The sequence below is a fragment of the Oppia nitens genome, unplaced genomic scaffold, assembly GCF_028296485.1.
Source record: "Oppia nitens isolate AA-2021 unplaced genomic scaffold, nextdenovo-longstitch-racon4-pilon3 scaffold1_pilon_pilon_pilon, whole genome shotgun sequence".
Classification (NCBI taxonomy): Eukaryota; Metazoa; Arthropoda; class Arachnida; order Sarcoptiformes; family Oppiidae; genus Oppia; species Oppia nitens.
Genome location: NW_026533199.1, coordinates 9,811,157 through 9,824,284, shown reverse-complemented (window position 1 = coordinate 9,824,284; position 13,128 = coordinate 9,811,157). Strand labels below are relative to the sequence as shown.

The 13,128-nt window shown below is 22.4% G+C and overlaps 2 protein-coding genes across 2 annotated transcripts; both read left to right on the top strand.

Moving 5' to 3' along the window:
• Positions 1-3,152: 3,152 nt before the first annotated feature.
• LOC128951274 (M protein, serotype 6-like) lies at positions 3,153-4,839 on the top strand. The gene is made up of 3 exons (XM_054296524.1): positions 3,153-4,252; positions 4,338-4,614; positions 4,715-4,839. The coding sequence occupies exons 1-3, from the start codon at positions 3,542-3,544 to the stop codon at positions 4,837-4,839; spliced, it is 1,113 nt and encodes a 370-aa protein (XP_054152499.1). The 5' UTR covers positions 3,153-3,541.
• Positions 4,840-10,106: 5,267 nt separating this feature from the next.
• On the top strand, positions 10,107-12,525 carry LOC128951273 (probable E3 ubiquitin-protein ligase bre1). The gene is made up of 4 exons (XM_054296523.1): positions 10,107-10,160; positions 10,889-11,943; positions 12,015-12,288; positions 12,377-12,525. The coding sequence occupies exons 2-4, from the start codon at positions 10,891-10,893 to the stop codon at positions 12,523-12,525; spliced, it is 1,476 nt and encodes a 491-aa protein (XP_054152498.1). The 5' UTR covers positions 10,107-10,160; positions 10,889-10,890.
• The last annotated feature ends 603 nt before the right edge of the window (positions 12,526-13,128 follow it).

Here is a 13,128-nt window from a genome sequence, read left to right as displayed (position 1 = left end):
AAAAAAATATTAAACGTGTCTAAATATTTTCCATACTTACAATAAAAATTAATTAATATCTTAATATATTTTATTGATTTGAAATTAAGTAAAATTTAATTATAAATTATTTACGTAATTTAATGCAAAATTATTTTTAATTATTTTAATTGAATAAATAAAAAAACAATTTTTGTCATATTAAGAATCTTTATAGAATTTTGGTCTTTTAAATTTTAGTTAGACTTACTATGATATTATCAAATAATAGGATAATAAATGTTTTTAATTTTTACATTTTTAACATTTTTATATGAGTTTTATAATATATTCGTAAATTTAACAATTTTATAACTATTCTTTTTATTATTATTTAATTTTAAATGACACGTCTTTATTAAAAAATTATGTTTTCTTAAACATGATATTCAAAAATGTCATATTTTTTAGGTCCATATGTTATTATAATTGGTAATTAAATATTTCCAATTTATATTAAAATTATAATACTTATTCGTTATATATATATTTATATATAATTTTAATTAAATGTATTTTTTAGTCAAAGTCTAATTAGAAAATAAAACATTTGCTAACTAAGTTGATACTGATTTTTTAATAACAATAATTTTTTTGCGATTTTAAGTGATAATGTAGTGATAATTATAATAAAAAGCTATCAATAAAAGCTCTTAAAGTTATCGATAAAAATTATTTTAATATCAGTAAATATATTTTAATTTAACTTATTATTAAACTGATTTTATTCAATTATTTTTTCTATTATAATTATTTATAAAATGTGAGAAGATATACAATGAGTGTTTTTTAGATAAAAACAAAAAACAATTTTATACAATAAGTTTTTATTAAAATTAATTGATGCATTTGATTACATTATTTTTTAATTTATTGCATAAACTTATAAATTGTAACAGGTAAACTATTTATATTTATATTATGTATTATAATATTATAAATTAGTTTTTTTATTAACTTCTATTAATATTTGAAATAACGTTTTCGATAATAATTTAAAATATTAATCATTTAATTATTAATTAGTAAATAATTAATTTTGTAAATATTGCACCTTTAATTTCATTAATCATTAATTTTTTACTGTATATAAATAGTCACATTAAATGACTAAATATATTAATTGTTTTAAACTAAGATAAGTCTGTTTTAACAATTTTGACTAACAATTGTAATTTAAAAATTTTATACTATTATTATAAAACAAAATCTAACAAAACTTAATTATTTTAACTGCTTATAATTTATTATGAAATTACAATTTAATAATATTTTATTATAAGGACAGTTTATACAGTATATAAATTTATATATATTGTTTTCATTAAATTTAATAACTCTTATTGTTTACATATTAAACAATTGGTAAATCTGGTTATTTAATTGTTACACATAATAAAATTATTGGTATGTTTGCATTTAATACATTATACTATATATACAATATATTATTACTTAAGTTAATAATTATATTAAATATTGCAATGAATATTAAATAATAATAATTAATTAAATATATAATTAAATGTAAATATTTATATACTGCATATATAATAGTGATAAAAATAACACATTTAGTAGCAAAAAATAATGTTTGATTTGATAATTAATATCTTTGATGTTTATTTTAACTAAATATAATTTTTTAACTAAAATATTCAGTTTTAATGTTAAAAATATATATTAACACAATAAACCATTTATCTACTGAAATAGTATTAAATATCAAATATACAATTAATTTAATGATCCAAAGTTTGTATAAATATATAAATAATATTATCGTAAGATATCATTTACATTATATTGTATTAAATATTATATTATAGTAGATATACAGTAGATAATGCTTTATAAATTTATATTTATTTATGAATCTTAAATCAATATATCTTTCATTTATATAAATATCATAAATGATGAGATATTGAAAAAAAGTTAATAGATTTAATAGACTTCAAATATTGTCTGAATAATATAAGCAATAAAAACATTTATATGATTACGTGTCGGTATTCAATTTGTTGGCAAATATATTATAAACCAATTAAATCTCAACTATTAAATATATATTGTTTATTATAGATATATATATAAAATTTAATGTAAAGTGAATACTGAAATTTTATATATTTAATATTTAAAAAATTTAAAACTACATACCCTTAAAATTGTAGTAAATTAGGACTAAATATTTTTAATTTATAAATATCATATTAAACACCATATTGTATATCTAATATTACCTACTCTTCAAATCCAAGTCCTATCATATGTCTTAATAGTATTTCTATCAGTTATGATATTATTTAGAGACTAAACTTTAAGTTTATATACATAAATATATATACATTAATTGTACAAATCATCATTAGTTATGATTCATAACTATCATTAATAGTGCGCTTGTGTTGCTATTATGTAATATATAATAACTCTACGTACAGTGATACTAATTTTTTTTATATGTGTTTACATTAATTGAATTTTATAGTTTGGTTTTTTAAAAGATAGTACAGTAAATTATATATATTGATTAAATGATGTTTGTATAGTTTTTTTATATATTAATTTTATAAACCCTAATTTAACTATTATATATATATCATAATTAGTAAAACTGCTGGAAAATTTCTTAAACTAATTGATTAGATAAAATTGTTGTTTTATTAATTTATATATACTTTATTATCATTATTTTATTTTATTATTATTTTTATCATATGTTGTACTATAGTTACTCTCAATTTTTATTTTTTTAATAGATAAATCATTTAATTATTTGACAAAAAAAAATTTAACTATAAAAATGTTTTCACCAGTTTTGGATTGCAATCATATTATGTTTCATACGAGTGAAATACAGGCCAACAATACCATGAATTCAATTAATAATAATATCGAGAATAATAACCCAAATAATATTAATAATACTGAAAATATAACTAATAATAATATTATTAATATTGATAATAATGCAACTAATAATAATGATAATAATAATAATAATTTTACTACAATTCTGAATAAAACTAACAATGAGTCTAATTTATACATAAATAATAATAATAATAATAATGATAATTCATTTTTTACAACAACTATTGCATCCAACACAACAACAACAATAACACCAACTAATATTAATAATGATAGAAATTTAAATTTTGGTAAAAATACTAATAATTATTATAACAAATACAATAGCAACAACATTAACTATAAAAATAAAAATGATAATTTTGTAAGATTTAATAATAATAATAACAATAATAATTATCGGCAAAATTATTATCCACGTCATCGATCTCACTATAACCACGAATATAGTAGACCACCTCCAAGACAACAATCAAATTATTTGATAATAAAACATCAAAATGGTATCATTGATGACTTGAAACTACAACTCCAGCAATTGGTTAACGATAAAGAGCTACTTCTGGATAAGTGTGCAAACCTTGAACTGGATTATGACTCCTGTAAGCAACAACTCAGCGAAAGGAATAAGACTGTCACCGAAATGGATGTACTAATTGAATGGATGAAAAATGATTTGGATCGCCGATCGGAAAACAAAGAGTTGGAGAACAGGGATCAGATACAGACACTACAGAATGAGATCGCAGAGCTCAGTGATACTAATCAAGGATTGATAACAGCAATGGACGACCAGAAACAGGAACTCCTGACGTTGAATGTGGAGAACAGTAATCTCAGTCATCAGTTGAACGAAAAAGAAAAGTTTTCGACTAATTTGAAACAAGAAGTCAATAGACTTTTGGATGAAAATAAACAACTCATTAAAGTTAACGAAGAGTTTACAGCAACGGCTAATAAAAACTATACAATGATTCAGACAATTGATACAGAATTAGTTAAAGAAAGGAACAAACGTAAGGAACTGGATATCAAACTCAAGGCATTGGTTACACAAAAAGACAGACAACATAAGTGTGTCGATGATATGAAACGAGAGAATATAGAATTGGGTAATGAAATTGTTGGCTTAATTAGTAGAAAACAGGAATTACAGGAAAGGGCAGTCAAATGGAGAGATTTGTACAATCAGTTGGCAAATAAATCATCAAAAAAACAAATATCATCTAAAGATAAGATTCAAGAATTGACTAAAAAATGTAGACAACTATCGCAAGAGTTTATATCAGTTAAGGCAGAACTGACAAGAGTTCAGAAGCAGAGCAAACATTTTCGTAATTCAAGCGAAATTAATGTAAAAATAATTTTGTTTTTTTAATAAAAAAAAGTTTTTATATATTTATATATATGTAATTAAATTCGATTTTTTTTAAATTTAGAAACGAAAATGTCTGATAAATGAGATTCGCCTGAATGGGCACCGGGAGTTGAGAAACACAGACATACGGATAATACATGAGTCGACCGATGCAAGCGTCAGAAAAACGTTTACTGAAGTCAAGGAAAAGATCGACAATATATTGAACACAAGTCTAACAGAGTTTCAGATGAAAAACAATGAAACGGTTGGCGATGTTATTGAAAATGGTTGGAAAAGGAGTTGTGATGTAGACATCAATGCCAACAAAATTAAACTAAATCTTAACGGAGATAAAAGTAAATAAAATTTTGTTAACTTTACATAATAGTAATTAATATAATTCTACTAATATTTTAAATTATTATGTTTTAATATAAATTATTTTTTATCTAATAGTTAATTGTTGTCATTGTGACCGATATTTTTCTGGGTACGGCTTTTTGCACTTACATTTGATCAAAAAACATGGATATACCAGAGCTAATGCCCAAACCACTATCAAACAGCACAATAAAGACTAAAAATGAATGAATAAATTGTGTGACATTTTTATTATTTTTTAAATAAGTTAATATGATTTTTATTTATAACATTAAAATTTAATTTATATAACATATAACATATTTTTTAAAGTTAAATTTAATCATCATTATTTTTATCAACCATAAAATATAAGATAACAGTTTTAATTAAATGATAAATGTATTAATTGTTTAAATGCACATGTTTACATATATACAGTATATATATATATATAATAATAATAATAATAATTTATTTTTAGATATCTATAAATTGTATAATTCACAAAAATGCACAAAATACATACATATATATTAATCTATAAAAATGTATAATTATATGTCACAAAATTTGATTGCATCACACAATCAAATAATAATACCACATGTAAGCATTGAATATAATTTTTTAAATAAAATAAATAAATATATATATAATTTCTAGTAATATTATATATGATATATAAAGTCTTATATAGTACTGTTATATCGGTATATAAAACATTTACACATCATTTGGAATAAAAATTTAGTATATTATACATTAAAGTAATTTATTATTTTATATATATTATAAATAATGTGAAATATTACAAATAAGTTATCAAACAAACAAAAAATCAATAAAATTACTTTATTAATAACACACTATATTAATAATATTAAATTTAGTAAAATGGACTATATTTATTAATAATTCATATATAAATAGTGATGGACCAATTGCAAAATGCGCAATTGCATTGCTATGAAATTGCGTGAAATTGCCGCAATTGCGAAGATGCCGATTGCGAAAATCGCAATCGTATAGTAGCGCCATCTATTTTAACAATAATAAATTGTTTAAAAAATAAAACACATGTTATTATGTAGTTTAAAAATGGATAAAAATAAATCAGTGGTTTATAATTATTTTAATTTAGTTGACACAAAGTATAATTGTAATTATTGTGGCAATTATTTAGTCAAAAATGCTACACGAATGAGAGAACATTTACTAAATGCATGTAAAGGATGTCCACCACAAGACGTGTTATCAACCCTTAAAGTAGAGATTAAGACTAAAAATCTCAAACGTAAAGGTAATTATATCTTCAGTAGTATAGTGGTTAATATCCCATTTATTACAGTAACTGACGATTCAACTGAATCATCGGAGTCATCTCAATCACGAAAGGATGTTCCATCGTTTGTGGACTCAATAACTAAAAAAGATAATGATGACCTCAAGCTTTTATGCGCAAAGTTTGTGTACTCGTCTGGAAGTGCTTTTAGTCTAGTAGAGAACCAAGAGTTCATCCAATTCATTAAAAAATTGAGGCCATCATTTAAAATACCATTAAGAAAAGAATTGTCTAAAGAATTGTTAGACACAACATATTCAATGGTCTGCAGTAGTATAGTGGTTAATATCCCATTAACAAATTTATTTTTAGGTTAACTCTCACAACAATTCATTAATTACAAATACTAATTCGTTTGTTATAATCATCGATGGCTGGTCAAATATCAGAAATGATTCAATAGTTAATATTTGTGTTTGTTTGCCAAAACCTATTTTTTATAAAAGCATTGATATGGAAACTCGAAGACATTCAGGAGAAGAATTGGCTAATATTACTGAAGAAGTTATTAACGAATTAGGTAATAATATTTAATATATATATATTTTTGGGGTACTAACCATTATACTACTGAATATTTTTTTAGGTGTTAACAAGTGTTCAGCAATAATTGCTGATAATGCACGAAATATGTCAAATATGTCACAACGTCTTAAAGAAAAATATCCACATTTGTTGACATTTGGTTGTGTTGCTCATATACTAAATCTTTTAAGTCAAGATATCTGCACAAGTGTGACATATTTTAATGAGATACTTAAGATAACTCGTTCAATAACTGTAGAAATAAAAGATTCTCATTTAAAATTGGCGTTATTTCGTAGATTAGCAAAAGAGAATAAAATCAATTCACTAGTATTAGGGAGCAACACACGGTAAAAATTATTCTTCAGTAATATAGTGGTTAATATCCTATTTTAATCTTTAGATGGTATTCAAATATTAAACAAATGAAACGAGTTTTTAATGGAAAAGAAGTGCTACAAAAAATGGCAATCGATTCCTCAATTAAAATAAATGCTGACATCAAAAAGTATCTCTTGGATACAAATGACAGGTTTTGGACGGATCTGATGACAACAATTAATGTTTTGAATCCAGTTGCAGATGCAATAGCAATCATTGAATCAGATAAAGCAACACTTTCCGATACTATTATTGTTTTTAACAACATATATACATCTATTTTAAACTCATCAATTGATTGCAATATGAAATCTCAGGTTATCTTCAGTAGTATAGTGATTAATATCCCAAAAATTATGTTTTAATAATCTTTTTTTATTTTAGATTTTAAATCATTTCACTAATCGCAAACAAATGGCAGTTTCTGATGCTAATTATTTAACAAATATTCTTGATCCAAGATATAAAGGATTGGATTTGACCGATGAAGAGAGATTTTCGGCAAATAAATATCTCTACGATTATATTGATTCTATTGGTTTTTCAGATAAACTTACAGATATCAAAATTGCATACAACGATTATAAATCAAAAAATGGTAATATTTTTATTTTTGGGGATCTAACCACTATACTACTGAATATTTTTAGGGTTTTTTGCAATTGATTCATTGTGGATAAATATTAAAAATGTGATTCAATGGTGGACTGAATTCAAGGAATATAAGAAATATAAGGATTTATCTAATATTGCAATTAGATTATTGTCAATCCCTCCATCATCTGCTGCGGTTGAGAGAGTGTTTTCAAGTTTTGGAGACATTCATACTAAAAAACGTAACAAATTGACAAATGAAAGAGTTGCCAAATTAGTTTCAATACGTACACATTTTAAATGTATTAATAATAATTTAGAAGATTCATCTGAATCAGAAAATGAGTCTTAATTTTATATGATATAATAAATATTAATTCATTGATTATATGTGCAAATTTTATTAAATTTTTATACATTCCCTCATGCGCGCAATTTCACGCAATTTCACGCAATTTTCCGCAATTGCGGCAATCGAAAATTGGATTGCGTAAAATTCCCAACACTATATATAAACAATTTTTAACATAAATATTATTTATTGAATATACTGTACAATAATTTGTAATACAGTATTACAATTAAAAGATACAGTATTATACAGTATACTGTATACTATCACAGATATTACTATATATTCAATATACGGCATAATATTTATATTAAAAATTGTTTATATTATTATAAGTAGTGTCTTGATTTTCAACTAAAAAAATTATTTTGTCGGTTTAACGCTTATAACTGGGACTTAGTATGTCCACCGAAGTTGACCAGTGGACGCTATTTCCGAAATTTTATTATAACTATAAATAACTATTTGTTAGGTTACCAACTATAAAAACTTATAAATAACTATTTCAGTTATTTTGAAAAATATAAGCATTAGATTGTAAAATATTGCTCAAATATATGTAAAAACAAAAAATAATAGTTATATAAATTATATAACATGTGTAAACTGTTATCAACTCATATTACTTTTTTAACAATAGAAATAATTAGTTTATTTATATAAATCATTTTTGTAAATATGTGAAAACAAGTGAATTATATATCAGTTGAAATATTTATAAGAAAATAAATAACTATTTCAATAACTATTTGGTTTTTTTGGCAATTATATACAACTATTTAATACAGTTTAAATAACTATTTTAACAACTATTTGACGTTTTTTGGCAACTATTATAACAACTATTTAATAGAGTATAAAAAATTATTAATCAATACACTAATTATAAGTTACGAATTATGATAAAATTAATATATTTTTTAAATTTCCATAATATTATTATTAATATAAACATTCATATCCTGTGTATTATATGTCTCTTAAAATTACTTATACCTATAAATAATTAGACAAATATTATATTAATATAACAATTAGTTATATAAAGTGGTTAATGAAAACACTTGTGTGAAGTGTCCAAACAGTTATCTATTTGTTTAAAATCTGTGTTACATATGACAACATTGGTGTAAATTGAGATAAAAATTTAAAAATAATAATTATTATTATGTGATCAGACATATCAACAAAACATTAAATCACATTTTGTATACTATTTTATTGTATAAAGTATTATATTTATTAATGCAGTCCTTAAATATAACAAAAGTTTTTTTTGGAAATATAATATAATAGCACTTTATATAAATATATTTATAATATATATATATATATATATATATATATATATATATATATATATATATATTAATAGCAATAGAATTTACTTTAGGCTTTAGAATAAAATTAATTAAATTAATTATATATTATATTTATATAAAATACAAAAAATAGAATAATTAACTAAATTTCAATATATATAATATATTAAATTGTATTCAATAAACAATTATTTTTAATAGCTATGAAGTTAGCAATTATTGAATATTATAATTATGGTTGTCTAGTAGTAAACTATTAATTAAATTTTAAAAAATAAAAATATATTACAAAGTTGTTTTAGTTATGTACCATTTTTCTTAAATGTAAATATATATATATAATTAACACTCTGTGAAACTTTATGAAACAACAATATTAAATCAATATTAACACACTGTGTAGTACATAATAGTGATAAAAAAAACATAAAAAGCATCTAAAATAAAATTGTAATAATTTTGAAAAAATAATAGACGTATTATATGTATGATTATATGATTATATGATTATATGATTGCATTACATCAACAATAATTCTATGATGAATATCACACTACTATTGGGTGCTTCCGTACAATAGATTCAATACAATTGATAGCATTTAGAATACTCTATATGTATAAAGCAATTGACATAAGTTTTGACAAATAAATAATTTGATAGAAATATAGGAAATTAATTATCAGTTTGTTTGATGTGTTTATATAGTTCATTGATTCCTCATCTTTACTATTATTATTTGGTATTAATATTAAAATAAAGTATTAATTTTATATCAAAAAAATGTGTTGTCCTTGAAATTTAAATCAAATTATTTATTATTATTTTGTCACATATATATACTGTATATATATATATGATTTTCATCTATTGTTTAAATTAAATAATGTTAACTGAAATTCACTAAATATTTAATAATAATTCTCAACTTTTTTTTATTATCAGTTTAATTATAAATTTCAAAATATTAGTTACATTTGTATTTGTAGATCATTTGGTATAATTACATCACAAATATTCAGGTAAGCATTTATTTACATATATTAATTTATTTTTAAAATAGTAAATTTATATTTCACTACACAATTTAATACACATACTACTACTACTACTACTACTACTTTATTAATCAATAAATTTAACTAAACTATTATTATTTGTTTGCATATAATATTTGAATTTTTTAAAAAAATAATATCATCTATATTTTAATCACCTGTAAATTTGCATTTTTTATGTTAATTGTTGTAACAAACATAATCTAACCAATAAAATCCTAAAACATTAAATGTTGTACATAAGCATCAAATATTTACCATAAAAAAAATTAAAAATATCTGTTTTTTTTTTAATTTGAATGCAAATAATCAATACAGACTTTAATGAAATAAAATCATTTGACACGATTGCAGTTAAGCAAACAAACAAAATGATAAATATAAAATAAAAATTCACAATTAAATAAAATGATTTTTGTGTGTATATCAGTGCCCTTAAAAAGTATTGCTTAACATTTCAATAAATAATTTAGATATATTATAAAATGTGACCTTTCACATTTATGATTTGTTAAGTTTTTAAAAAAAATATTTAACTATATTATCATAGTTTTTTTTTGTTTAAATTATAATATGATATATGATAAAACAAAAAATTTTTAAAATAAATATTAATATATAGTAAGAAAAAATATTTTGATAAATCAGTTTTATTAAAAAATAAATGAAATTAAAAATGTCAATCATTGCAGTCATGGACGAGAATTATAGTGATTATAACAACACTGGTAATGAAGATACCGATGGTTTCGGCAACGATGACAACAGTTTAGAAGATTTTGAAATTATTGATGAAATTATTATTAACAACAACAATGAAAACAACCAAAATGATGGACAAACAAAACTCAATTGTATAAAACAGGAACAATCTGGTGGTGACAATAGACACACCAATGGTGATGGTGTTACCACTAAACACGGAGAAGCCAACAAACGGACAAGACATACATTTTCGTGTACTAATTGCCGGGCAAAACAAACTATGTATTTAAGTGCCGCACAGTTATCATTATCAGATGCCGACCGTAAAGCTCAGGCAAATCGGATAAGAGAGTTGGGCTCAGAGTCACAGAAACTCAAAGCTATACTCAATGATCAGGTGATCCAACTGGAGCTGAAACTCAATGCTAAAGACAAAGAAATGGATGATTTGATGTCACAAATAAGTCAAATGACAGCCAAAACGACTCAACTGTCAGCTCAGATATCTTGTATGCAAAACAATGAAACCAAACTTATCGAAGAAATACAGAACTTAACTGACGATAAAATTGGTCTCAAAGAGTGTAACGAAGAGTTGATTACTAAACTATCGCATATGAAGGCAGAGGTTAAGACAATTACCACTGAGAAGGGAAAGTTGAGAGAATCGGGAGACGACAGGGAACTGGAGATTAATGAATTGAAACAAAATCACAACAAACTAATGGATGACTTCCTTAATCAGTGTAAAAGGAAAATCACTACAAAGAACCGGAAGATTGAAAAATTGAAAACTAAATTAACGAAACAAACACAAGAATCGACTGATTTGGAGAAGAAATACAAAGATGTTATCAAAGATAATGTGTTATTAAAGAATAGTAGGACTAATCTCATGAATAAAATGAATGACAAGAATGAAGAGTTACAGAAATGGCGGACAATGTTTAGTAAAGAAAATACTTCTAAAGAATTAATTGAAGAGGAATTGAAAAAGACTAGAAATGATGGAATTCGTTATAAAAAACAAAAAGATTATTATGTTTGATATTTTTAATTATTATAAAATTTATTATTTAACTATAAATTATTATTTTTATTCAAAATATATAGAAAACTGAAAAAATTAAAGCCACTATTGAATTGAATAAATTGCGTAATCAGAGAAACAATGAAATTAAAGATATTAGCAACAAATTTACTAAATTAGGCGAACAAACAATTAGTAAACTTAAAGATCAAGTTATTGCTATTTTCAATGATAATAGCAATCAATTGATTAGCAAATCAATTGAACAAACCGTTGAAATCATTGAAAATGGACGTAAAGAGTGTTTGAAACATAAAGAAATGGTCGAAAAAATTCACTGTCAAACAGGAAAACCACGTAATAATGTTTTCATTATTATTATATAATATTTAGTAATATTTTGTTAAATTTTTTTACAAAAATATCTAATTTTAATTATCTATAGAAACATGTATAGAATCTGATTGCAATAAAACGGTTGCCGATTCCGATAAATTTTATATGCATTGGAAGGCTAAACACAGTTACAAATTTAATGACAACCCAAACCCCATACAGAAACCGTCGAAAAGTAAAAAACATAAATCAAAATGAATGGAAAATTAATTAATTTTTGTTGAATAATCAACAAAACAATTGAAACGATACCAATGAGTTTGGATATGATCTCTCTATCAGTACTATCTGAATAAACGATACAACTTTTATCTTAATTAAAATTATAAGTTAGGTTTACTAGTTTTATATACTACAGTATATATCCTACAAATAATTATACTGTAGTTTATAAGTATGTGTTGTAATTTTAATCGTTTGTAATGTAATATCATTTTTTTATCATTTTTATTCAAATCTATAATATTTACTCAATAGATAATTACTATTATTCTATAATATTCATAAAAAATTATTGAATAATACTGTATTTGTATTTTTATTTCAATACTAACTAGTGTTGGCAGAGACAAAATGTTAGTATAATACTAAGCTTATTATAAACTATACTGTAATACATGGACAATTATAATATTATAATACATTAATAATATAATAATACATGGACAATTTTACATACAAACAAAATTTAACGCCACTTAATGGCAAAAGCATTGAAATAAGTAAAGTAAACCATGTTTTATCATAAATATAGATTTACCGGCAATTCATTTAATTTATAATTTAAATTATTTCATTATT